This window comes from Plectropomus leopardus, chromosome 5, assembly GCF_026936395.1.
Source record: "Plectropomus leopardus strain MGB_pleo_1.0 chromosome 5, ASM2693639v1, whole genome shotgun sequence".
Classification (NCBI taxonomy): Eukaryota; Metazoa; Chordata; class Actinopteri; order Perciformes; family Serranidae; genus Plectropomus; species Plectropomus leopardus.
In genome coordinates this window covers 25,071,647-25,084,955 of record NC_142180.1, presented here as the reverse complement: position 1 = coordinate 25,084,955, position 13,309 = coordinate 25,071,647, and the positions used below count along the sequence as shown (strand labels likewise).

At 38.3% G+C, this 13,309-nt stretch overlaps 1 protein-coding gene across 5 annotated transcripts in view; it reads right to left on the bottom strand.

Moving 5' to 3' along the window:
- Nucleotides 1-13,309, bottom strand: part of tle2b (TLE family member 2, transcriptional corepressor b) — a 113,375-nt gene that overhangs the window by 53,907 nt on the left and 46,159 nt on the right. For all 5 annotated transcript variants that reach the window (XM_088077794.1, XM_088077793.1, XM_088077795.1 and 2 more), the window contains one exon: nucleotides 6,385-6,429. In XM_088077794.1, the coding sequence (XP_087933920.1) occupies nucleotides 6,385-6,429 (45 nt within the window). The remainder of the gene's footprint in view (nucleotides 1-6,384; nucleotides 6,430-13,309) is intronic.

The window sequence follows — 13,309 nt, the reverse complement described above, 5'->3', positions numbered from 1 at the left end:
CCTCTGTCATCTTCCCCACCTATCCTCCTCCCCCTCCTCCTCCTCCTCCTCGGTCCATCTCTCAGAGGTGCAGCCAGCGCCTCAGTCCATTTCTTCTTTTTGGCGACAAGAGCTGACAGTCCAGTTCTGCCTGGCTTTGTTGCCAGCCATCCCCCTCTCCCTCCCTCTCTCTCTCTTCACTCTTTCTCTGTTCCTTCCAAAGTCTACTGTCTGAAAATACTTTCTTTTCTTCAAACTAACTTACAGCTTTCTGCACATTTTAGTCATTTAGCTAAACTAAATAGATGGAAAAACTGATATTGTAGCACATTAGAATTTTGGTCATTGTGACCAAAGTGTTTATTTTTTTAATCTGAAACTCCTAATTACATTTTTTCAGAAAAGAAAGAAATAGCATTGATTGAGTGTTTTAGTTGTTTTAAGTACAGTGGAAACCACATATACTGATTGACTGTTCATAGTGTTCATTTTGGGTCACAGCATGACAACACGAACAAAATATTTTGAACTACAGTATGTCTATGTTTTTTTAAAAGGGAGAAAAAAGGGACTAGAACACACCAGTCTGTTCTCAGTCCAAAGTTGTCAAATACTGCCGCTTTTGCAGTGATTTTGGCGCAAGATCCTGCACCCAAAGCCACCTTTTGTATCCACATAATACGCCGCTGGACGGCACCAGCTGAGAACAAGGCTGGATAGAATCATTCATGGTATTATACGTGGAAGACAGTCAGACGGCACCTGCCGTGGCAGCATGATACACAGACGGGAGGCGTCACTTGAGAATGTGACCAGACGGAACCTGTTATATCCACATGATACACTGCGAGACGGCGTCAGATTGAAACGCTGCCAGTAATAACACAATGTAAGGAGCATGGCAGTCCCTACAGGGCAGGCGAAAGGGGCAGTAGATGAATAAAACAAACCCCGGACTTTCAAGCAGCAGGCCAGCGTTTGCTTCCTGTCTGAATGTGATGTTGTCTCTTTTGACTAAACCTAGTCATCCCTGCCAGCATGTGTGTTTGTTGACATCCCGGCTTTGGTTGCCATGTGCTTTTGTTATCTAAACATAACCACGTGCAGCTTAATTCCACCATGTGCTTGTGTTGACTTCAGGGTCAATGAAACGGCAACAGCAGACGCAGATGGATACCGACAAATGTAGACAGGGAGGTCCGCTGCAAAGCAGCAATATGTGATGACTTGGGATGAGAACGCGTTGCAGCACACTGATCAGTTTACAGCCTTTACTTGTGCAAACAGACAAATATTTCATCACCACTGTGTCTTGTTACATGTGAAGGATGCAGTACATTCACTTTTAATATTTGGTACTTTTTATATTTGTATTTTGAACTAACTGTAACTTTAAGAGATGTTTGTTTCTTTGCTCCTGATGACATTGTGGTGAATGGGCTGTGTAATTGACAATGGCAACTCCCATTTATGGATTTTCCAAAACATTTAAAATCTTGTCCAACCAATGATCCAATGTGAACTGCTCACCTGATGTAGGTTAACTACATATGATTGTGCCTGTTTGTCTTTACTCTCTTTGACTCTGATGAAGACATAGTGGTGTTGAAACGTTAATTTGTGTGCACAATTAAAGGCTGTAAATTAATCAGTGTGCTGAAGTCCACTTTCTCCTCCCTTGGACAGTCTTTGTCCTTGAGCGGAGAAGCACCTGTTTTGGCCGCATCCTGTCAGAAGATGCGTAGGGAACCCTGTTTCAACAAAACTCTGTATGCTTTATACATTACTCTCATGATACATTATCCTGGGGTAACCTGTCTTCTTCCAGCTGGCTACCTGAGGCTGTTGCTGCATGCACTGAGATCATGAGGGGAAAGAGAAAGTCATTTTATCTCAATGAAAAACATCTCCTCAAAGCTTATGACAAACTGCCAAAAACAAGCTAAAGAAATGCCACAGTAAAACTTGGTGATCCTCAGACAACCTTGAGTAGTCTACTGCTACAACAACAAACACTTAAAACAGCTGCACATATTTTGAAACAGTCAATACAATTTGTTAAATAGCAAAGCTGTCTGTTTTAATAGTTAGTTGTCATATAACAAATATACAGCTGTTAATTATACCTGAAAAAAAGAAAAGGAATTATTTATAATAATCATCAAGTCTGTCTGGGTTGAACTGATCACTACAAGCGGTTTCAACTGTATTATTGTCTAAATCTGTCTAAAAAAAAAAAGTGCCATTTCATACAGGTCTTTAGGTACAAACCTATTTTTTACCTACTATTTTCACAAAAATCTAATTAAAATAAAAACTTACAAAATACAGCAGCACTTTGATTTTCCACTATCTTAAAATACTGTAAGATTCATTTATGATCCTGAGGGTATCTGTATTGTGGTTCAACTTCAGCGTGAAAAGATTTGTAAGGCGATACTTTAAGAGTAGTTTTACAATCCTCTGTCCACTTTGGTCTCTTTATTCTTCAGGCGGCTCGTCTCTATTATGGCTCTGTCAATAGTTGTGTCTGCTGTGGGGTTTAGGAATCAATCTCTCCAATCCATCAGTCAGTTTTATCATGCACGTTTTCCTACTAGCACAACAATTCCAACATAAAGTCTCACTTAAGGCTTCCTGCTTTCAAATGCGGTTCATGTCTTCAGTCCATGACATCAGGACTGAGTTTGACTTTTGGAAGAATGTAGAATAAATCATGAGAAGCTGAGGGGACACTTTCAAACAATTTTAGTTCCAAACACAAGATTATAAGCCTAATACAAGGCTGAAATAAAGAACATGAAGGTAATCTGAAACAATAAGGGATACACTGATAACTTCCTGAAACAGATATCTGCATATCTTGTTCTCATTCAAATTAAATATCACCTCACATCAAGGTGTGACAAGCTACATTACATTATCTTTTCCAGATATAACGGTTAGTATTTAATATCATTCATGCAAAGTACAGCAGTTACACGTGTTATTTGTTCTCTTGTACATATTGAATAATCCAACCTATACCTACAGATGCCTCCTCAAATATCCCAGCTAGCTCCTTGCTCTAAAAACATTACAATTCAATGTTTTAGTGAAGTTTTTAGCAATAAGTTTCCTTTCCTAAAATGTTCTTAAAGTTATGGTATCATTCTCTATAAACATCATAAAAATGTTAATTTTTTCTTTATTAATTTTTTTGGTTAAAATGTCACATTACAGGAGCATTTCATAAAAAACATGTTCTGTAATCTCAGGCCTAAATAACACCCTGAGATTATATTCTGAATGCTGCTTTGAGAATGTTCTTGTTTTGTTCTTATAAAACATTGTGGAAATGTTAAGAGGTGATCTGTCGCCTTTAAACATCACCAAAACATCCTCAAAATGTTGTAGTTAAAATGTTAGGTCTAGGAACATTATTTGAAATGACTAACATCCTTAAAAGGTTCTTTGAACATTAGATTAAAATGTTTTCTTTAAAACATTAGTACAACTTTTAGGTAACTTTAGCCAATGTTGTGGGAATGTTCCCCGCGAGCTGGGATTATAATCACAATTGTTTGCTTTTCTAGTAAATTTGCCAAAGAATTTGATCAGGATTTTAAGATGATTTTAGATTTTGAATCCTAAACACTTGTAATGTAAAACAATGACTCAGGATGTTACAATCCTAGAAAGCTGACATGAAACTGAAAAGACATTACCATAAACAAACAATATAGATTTGGATTTCATGTATTTGATGCAAATAGGGCTGCAACTAAAGATTATGTCATTGAAGATTAATCTGACAATTACTTTCTCAATTCATTGATTAGTCATTTGGTCTATAAAATGTTAGAAAATCGGGAAAAATGTCAACAAAGCCCAAGAGGACTTCTTCAGGTGTCTTGTTTTGTCCACAAACCAAAGATATTAAGTTTATTGTCAGAGCGGAGAAAAGAAACCAGAAAATGTTCACATTTAAGACACTGGGATCAGATAATTTTGCCTTTTTTTCCTCAAAAAAATCTTCTCAAACTGATCAATGGATTGCCAAATGAGTTGGCGATAAATTTAATAGCTGAAAGTGATTCAGTTAATCGTTGCAGCATTAGATGCAGATCAATTAAAATACTCTTTCATTGGCTCTTAAACTCATCTTGCATCATCCCTAACTTCAGCCACTAAACGCAGCATCAGCCAGTGCTGCAGTCTGGAGTAAGTATGCACACTGTTCCACAAGTATTTGGACAGAAACCTACTGTTTGATGTCTGTGTGCTATAATTACCTTGATCGTGAAATGACACAATGATTATGAGGTTAAAGTGCAGAATATGGAGGCTTTCATTTGAGGGCGTTTTGGGAGATTGCTTTAAACAATGAGCTGCTTTCTAAATGTATTATGCCGAGCATGCTGGGAGTTCATTGTAAAAAAAAAAAAAAAAGTATACAAAAAGAAAAAAAAAATCCCCTCCCATCTTTCATGACAGCCTGAGTCCACTGCAGAGTTAGCATGACAGTTAGATAGATTAAGAGAGAGGGGGAGACACAGGCAGTCACCTTAAAGGAAGATGCCATTCAGCTGGATAATGATTCTGTCTATCTGCATCGAGGTTTGACGAAGCAGCAGAACAGATCTCACGTCTGCTGTCTGTCTGCCTTTTTATCTGTCTGTCTGTCTGTACATTTATCTGCCAGTCTACCTTTCCTGCAGTGTGACCCAGACAGCAAATTAGCAGCAAGTGTGGGGACTGACAAGCAGTCACCGGCTCCTGAGAGCACACACTGCTCATCAGACACATGTCTTTATTCAGGAATACCGGATCTCAGAAACAGAGAGACGATAAATGGAAATGATCCACATTTACAATGACCTTCTTCTATCTACCTGGCATTTCGTCCTTACATTGTTTGGAAGAACTGAGTCCCTATTCTGTCAATAATAGCTAAGCCTTATCGACATCTAGTGTCGGTTAACCTCAAGCCTGTCGCCACCAGTTCTGTAAAACATACATTTAACCATTGCTATGGTTACCATCTGTCCCAGCTAGCTTAATGGTATCATTATTCCCTAATTCACACATCAGCAGCCAACGCTCGTTTTGCTTGATAATAACCAAAAAAGAGACTGTCAACACAAATAAACATCTCTTCACTGGGGACATCATAATTGTGCAGGAAAGCCAGTTTCATGCAACAGTACTTGCGTTTATATTCCATACGGAGGCATGGAAAGGTAAACTTCAGTGTTGTGCAGTGACCCTTTACTAAAACTAATAAAACCAGCCATCCATAGCTCAGTGCTGAAACCACTTGTTGCTCTTGCTGACTCATTATTATTCTACCAAATAAAAGACAGAAAAAAAACCAAAAAAACCTTTTTTTACAAAAACAAAACGTTATTAATTCCTTTGCCCTGTTTCTGGTCCTACAAAGATGAGTCATTCCCCTGCTCATCATCTTTATGCAGGAATTTTCGCTGGAACAGATCCTGCTTTATGCTGCCAACACAGTGTACACCCAGACACCAGAAAAATAGAAACTTGTGTGCTGCGTTAAATGCAAGACAACCACCCAGCACTACATACATTACTTAAGGTCCAGTGTGTTGGATTTAGGGGCATTTATTGGCAGAAAGGGAATATAATATGGTAAGTATGTTTTCTTTAGTGAATAATCACCTGAAAATGAGATATGTTGAGTTTTTAATACCTTAGAATGAGCTGTTTCTTTCTACATAGTGTAGGAAAATACATTGATTTATATGTGAAACTGCTTTATTCAGTGTTTTTAAGGATTTTTATCACCTGGTCCATTTGTTTTGGAGAGCAAGAGACCTCAGCAGATAACACAGATAAATCCTGACCAAGACTTCAAGCATGGCACACGGGAGAAGTTTCAGCTAGTTGCAGTTTGCATTTCTTACTACTAAATCCAACACAATCTTGTGGTTTCAGTTCAGTGTTCAGTTCATGTTGAAATAACAGTTTTTAGTTGTTTTTGTGTGTTGCCAAAGGCTATGGTGCTTTTTCAAGCTATGCTTTGAATTGAAAGGTTAAACTTTGTCCACCGTATTTATATATATGGAGGTCACTTAGTGTAAATACAAAATATAAATGAGGGCCGGAACAGATAGTAAAAACCACCCACACAAAATGACACACTGGCATACAGTGTTTGTGTGAGTAAAATAACACATTCACCTCATCCCGCCTACTCAAAGAATGCAACATACACACACACACACACACACACACACACACACACACACACACACACACACACACACACACACACACACACACACACACACACACACACACACACACACACACACACACACACACGGCCTCCAAGTACACCAGCAGTGAGTAGAGACTGAAAAATAAACAAAAAATACTGAGTACAGTCTTTCTTACCTGTTTGTGCATCTCGATGTTGAGACCGTAGGACATTTCGTAGTACTGTGGAGACAAACAGATGACAGAGCTTAGTTAGCATTCTATCCACAGCGCACATTAACATTTAGTTACACAATATCTCCCATTGAACATCTGTTGCTCAGTGTCGCTGCATATGCTGCTGTTTGTCAGTGTGGTTTTAATGAAAGCGAGAGAAGAGAGACTGAAGAGAACATAGAGAGAGAGTGAGTACATCTGTGTGTGTGTGTGTAGTAACAACAAGTTTGTGTGTCTGTGTATAGATAATGAGGTATTTATGTCTCTGTGTGAGTTATGTGCGATCACTGTCTCAGCAGGTTTTTGTCTATGCAGAGCTGCCAAATGAGCCTGTCTGTGTGAGTGTGTGAGTGTGTGAGTGTGTGTGTGTGTGTGTGTGTGTGTGTGTGTGTGTGTGTGTGTGTGTGTGTGGCATGTAGTAGTTCCTGTCTCTGTTTTTATGTGAATACATGTGTGTTTTTGCGCCTATGAAGACCTACAGTACGTTTGGTGCCAATCAGAATACAATGATGAGACATGAGATGTGAATGCTTGCTGAATGTGTCTGTACTGTCTCTGTGTGTGTGTCCAGTGTGCCAAATTTTCTTTCCTAAAATGGCAAAGGGATGACACATACAGCGATTGGCTAGTACTCATTGCCTTCATTGGTTTGGTTGGTGGGTTTAGGCATGCAGAGTGAGATTAGGGTAAAAATATCAGAGTAAGCCAATCAGACACAGAGTAAAGCAGAGTAGGGCGGGTCATGCAAAGACAACTGTATGAGTCCACAACTGTAGTAGCACAGACCCCTCCACATCTGGAGGAGGTCTGGCTAACATTGTGATCAGACATCAGCCAGGTGTAAATGCAGTTTGTGCAGACTGGCCACATTCCTAAAGGATATGTTCATATTTTTTAAGTCTACAGCACAAAATCCACATCTCATTACAGTGTGACCTGGAGTTATTAGCACAGTAACATACAGCTCAGTCAGTATTGCATTAAATATATGCTGTAAGAAAACAGTCCACAAGTGGAAAGGTCAATTGATTCCACCTCTTCCTGCTCTCTAGTAAGCCTGCCCACAGCTAAAGACAACCCCATGATCAGCAAAACAGAAGTTTATACGGCAGCAACATCGCTTGCCTGACCTGGGACTCAACATGTTGGTTGACAACTCCACAAGCTCTGCCTGCCTATTCTGCTCATTGGCAATCCCAATTTTATTTATATAGCACATTTCACGACACCTAAATTGATTGATTAATCAAAATGTAGCTTCTTTAGATTCTTTTTTATTGTTTATTTTTTAAGATATTTTTTAAGATATAAGGGGAGATTTTAGATTTAAGATTGAATGACATGCAGCAAAGGGCCCCTGGCTGGAATTGAAACCCAGTCACAGGTACAGGAAACAGCCTTAGAGCTGGCACTTGTTCGACCAGGTGAGCTACTGAGCATTGCAATTTCCTTTTCATTTTGTTTCCTTATGTGTTTTCTGTCTTTAAGTACATGTTTTTCTTTTATGCTGCTCCCTGTCTTGGCCAGGTCTTCTTTAAAAAGAGATTCTTAATCTCAGTGGGACTCTCCTGGTTAAATGCAAGTCAAATACATAAAAGTTGATATAGAAAAATATATCAATGAACAACAATTTCAATAATCAGTCATATAGATAAAATAATTTTACAGTGATCGTTTATGCTTTCCTTTATTTCCTTTCCTCCTATATATAAATATATATATATATATATATATATATATATATATATATAAATATATATATATATATATATCGCCTAATGTTTCACATCGGATGTTCATAAAAAACATGGCCAGTTTCAAATAATGTGGTAAACATATGCAAAAGTTATCCGTGTAAACCTCAGGCTTTAGTCTGTTCTGAATACTCCCATAACATTTTTTATACTTCCAATGTCAACTCTTAACAAATTTCTTTATATGTTCATCTGCTACAGGCACATTACTACAAGTGTTTACATTACGTAGCCTACAATGCTACATGTAGCTGCTAACATCAGTCAAAATGCCATCTTGTTTCCCCAATGTTGTTAATTTACCTCAAGTTTTAAATCATATTTCTGCTGGAACATATCCGGCTATGAATATTTTGGTTAAGGAACTTTTATTGGTGGGGTGTCTGGTGGCTCAGTCTGTAGATCAGGCGCTCCATATATGAAGGCAGTGTCCCTGCTGCAGGATCATACCCTCTCTCCCCGTTTCACACTATCGATCTTCTGTCCTATCTAATTAAGGCAGAACTGCCAAAAAAAAACCCCAAACTTTCATTGATGATTTTTTCATGGTAACAAATGTCGTTATACTCTGTTACAGTTATTCCCAGAGCAAAAAGATTCCAGGTTCTCAAATGTGAATATTTGCCGTTTTACTTTGTCATGTACCATATTTATAATGAATATATTTGGATTCTGAACAGCTGGCCAGACACAAAAAACAAAACACAATTTGAATAAGTCAATGTGAGCATTAGGAAACTGTCATGACAATTTATTTACCACTTCCTTTCACATTTTTCATACCAGCTCAATAACTGATTGAGAAAATAATCAGCAGACTTATTTATGATGAAAACAATCATCCCAGTAACATTTCAAGATCTGTGTGTTTGTGTGTCGTTGTATGTTTGACACCAGCACACTAAACATACCTCTGTGTGTGTTTGTGTGTGTTTGCTAAATACCTTGTGCTCCACCTCTGCATGTGTGCGTGTGCTTGTTAAATGTGTTGTTCCCGCTCCTCTGTGTGTGTTTCTGTGTGTGTGTACATCAGTAATGTGCTGTAATGGTGTTGGTGGCGAGCTGCGTGCAGACAGCGAGGATCCGTCATGGTGACAAAGGCAGCCTCTGCCGCCGGATGAGCAACGCTCTGACTGATGAGAGCGAGACACGACTCTCTCGCTCTCTTCCTCTCTGGATTCTTGCTCATTTTCACTCTTCTCCCTCTTCATTTATTCCTCACCTCATTCAGTCCCTCCCTCTCATTCTGACTATCTCTATCTTTCGGAGGCCGTCAGTCCCTCTTTCCTATCACCCCTCTCTCCCTCTAGCTATTCCCCTCCTTCTTTTTCTAGCTGTCAGATGTTCTTTCGCTCTCCATTTCAGTCTATCTCTCCATTTCCTGTCTCATTTTACCCACTTGCTATCTTTTTCTGTCTCTCTTCGCATACCTTCCTATCTATCTAAATTCAAATTTGCTTTATTGGCATGAGCATAATTCAGTACAGCACTGCCAGATCACATAAGGTTTAAACTATATTTGTAATAATTCAGAATTTAAAAAAGAAAGAAAAGAAGTTGCTGCATTAATACACTTTTCAATGCTACACAAATTACATACTATACAATTACACTACTGTACTACATAACATATTATGTCATGATAATGAAGAAAATACCTAATTAGTGCAGATTAATCATTTTAAAAACAATATATGTAATGAGAGACTGATTTACAATTGAATGTTGTGTAATGGTAAGATCTATATTTTGAAGGAGCAGTGCAGTATCATGTGCTGTTTCGATGGTTCCCCCTGAGGCTATGACATGCTCTGACATATACTGCTGCTTCAGTGGCAGTTCAATGTCAATTTTTCCCCACAGGTATATATTAAATTTTGGTCTAAGAGAGTGAACTAAATTCTTGTTTTTATTTTGTCAGGAGCGAAAATACAGAGTGACACTGTTATAAAACTGCAGAAATGAGCAGGGGTGGATGGATTTATGTATTTCTACACAGTTTCAGACAAAGGTTTGGCTACACAACTATTCTTAGTAGTATTATTTGTAGAACTAAATTCCTGTGGTGACTGCTATGACTGTTTCCAACTTGTGTGATCCAAACATCTCCAATAACTCCACAGCACTGTAAAGTCAAAGATAGCTGTAATCATTTACAAATTTTCCAACATGTTTTTATTTAAAAAAATATCCGGCATCGATACGGTTTTGAGCACCACAAGCTGATTGCCATTTAGTTCCAATATATTTAAGAAAATGCAGACATCTCTATGGGGGATATCTCCAACACATTTAACAACTCACACAAAATAATATAAACTAATAAAAAAGCACTACAGGTGAGAGGAAAAATATGTATTTTTTGTGGGGGTGAACTGTCCCTTCAACAAAACCATACACAAGCCACCAGCAAACAACTATATAGAACAAATCATGTCTGTAACAGACAAATTTGGTATGTCAATACAGGATTCAGAAATCAGGAAATGTTTTGTGGGTCACATGCAGTAAGCAACAATGCATTTTGTCATGTATTTTGAAGGACTTGTTTGTCTCCATTTAGACTGTAGCAGGAAGTGTTGCTCTGTCTCTGACTTTCTATCTATCTATCATCACTTTGTGGTGTCCCTCTTGTCCTTTCTCTCCTTTGTCACCTTCTTCCTCATGTGCATTCTCGCCCACTCTCTTCTGTCAACACCTTTTCTGTCTCTCTTGCCAATTATCCTTTTCTTTTTTTCCCTCTTTTCTTTCCTAACCCCATTACTCTCTTTCTCTCTCTTTTATCTCCAGTTGTTTTATCTATTTGCTGTATCATTTCTGTCTCTGTCCATTACACTCTGTCTCTTTTCTACTCTCTCATTCTTTCTCCTCTTAGTCATTTCTATCAATCATCTTTCTCATTTATGTTCTCTCTCCATTGCCATTTTCTACTTGGCTCGCTCGCTTTGTATATTTGTCGCTCTCGTCCTTGTCGAGTGCTATATCTATATTTTCCCTTTCTTCTCCTGTGTCAAGTTCACCTCTGCTGTGTCTTTCTTTCTAGTTCTCTCATAGAAGGACTGACACATAAAAAAAATGTTTTCATGCACACAAGATGTATTCAGTGCATAGAATCTCTTTCACATGTAAAAATGCACACATAGTCCACAAGTATACACAAGACACATACATGCTACACACAAACATACTTAAGCCTGCTCTTTGTGTTTCCATGTCTGCCTATCTCCTCCAGCCCTCTCAACATGAAAGATATGTGACATATCTCTTTGTTCTCCCTCCTCCTCTGCCTCTCTCCCTCCATCTCTCATCAGCCTCTCTCGTCACCTCTCCATCATTACACCTCACCTCAGCCCTCCCCGTCTTTTTAACTCAATTCCTGTCTGTCTCTCCTTATTAATTCTCCCCCCATCTCGCCCATCAGCCTCTCCACCTCCCTGCCATTACTCTATGTTTCTCTTTTTCACTCTCTCCTCTCTAACATCCTCTTTTCATTTAGTATCTCACTTTTTTTCTCACTACACCAACAGCTGAGTGCAACAACCATGGCCCTAGGTTTTGAATACAACCTTGCAAGTAACGACACGGCTCACTTCAGCAGCTGTCCTCAGAAAGAGCTCTTCACTCTGGACTAAAGTAAAGCGGCTGACTGTATATAACCGGCACGACATTACGGAAAGGAATGCAATAAAGGTTTGATGAGAACGCTGCTCTGTAAAGGCAGAGGGAAAGCAAATGGTTTTCGGTTTAGCGACAGTAAATGTTAAGGAGCCTTGATGCTGCCAATGAGCATTTCTGAGAGTGAGAGGACTGAATGGAAAGGTGTTGGGTTCACTTAATTAAATGTCTGATTCATGTCAACACATTCTGCGGTCATTTTCCTTAGCAATGTTTCTCTCTGGGTCATAAAAATCCAAGGCAAACTGCAAAAGAAAAGCTACAATCAATGGTGTATTAAATTGTTAAGACATTGCATACAAATGTCTTTACACAGTCTGTCCAGCAGGCAGTGATGGAATGTAACAAAGTATATTTATTGAGGTACGAATTTTGTACTACTTAGTAAGTATTTACTTAAGTATTGCCATATTTGTGAGAAAACTATTGCATTTTTATTTGCATTTATTTACATTTTTTGACAGCTACACACACTTGTGTGCACAGATTTAAAAAATGTAAGATTTGAAAATGCAGTACAACAAAATATATAAATTGGTTCATTTCAACTCTTTCTGTCCCTTCCCTTAATCAGACAGGTAAATTTAATATTTAATATACAATATTCAAATAATTACTGGTGCATGATACATCATGTATTTTGTATAGTAGCCTGTGTATTCTACATACATTTTTTTAATTCTTTAATTTTTTTTATTATTATGCTATGAAATGTAATGTTTATATTGAAATACATTTTGTACAGCAGCATTGTGGTTGTTATTGTCTATTGTTGTTTTATCTTGCACCTCTTTGTTAATCAGCACAATTATTTACAAGGCACACCTAATGGCAATCAAGCAAGTGAAAACGATTATAGATTACTTCTTTTTGGCTTTTAACATAAGCTGTTATGTTAAAACGCACAATGGTATTCGCACTTGACCGGGCGAATAAGAGGATGAAGGGCCCCTGGGCACAGATATGTAAAGGTCCCCGCAACCTCTCCTACACAGGAGCAGGACACACAGACTTTGTGGTTGCTTTGCATCTCTTTGTTGTAATTTTATATGCCCTTTACGCTATTTTGTGTCTTTTTGTAGTTTTTTGCATCTCTTTGAGGTAATTTTGAGTGTTTTTTTATTGCTTTGTGTCTCTGTAGTCATTTTTGGTCTCCTGGGATTGTTTTGTGGCTTTTTGTAGTCATTTGGGACTGGGTGTTTTTTAAATCTTGTTAGGCCATTTTGTGTTGCTTTGTAGTCATTTTGTGTCTCTTTGTGGTCATTTTGAGTCTCTTCCTGCCTGATAAGTGTTGACATTTGACATTTTGCAAGTAAAGGCCAGGGTGTCCCCTGACACATTGGGCCCCTGGGCCTGTGGACCATTAAGTAACTCACTATTGGTGCTGGAACTTTGATTTCCTTTTTGTTCACTGTAGTTAAACTTAGCTTCACCTCCACCATTACAATGCTTGTGAT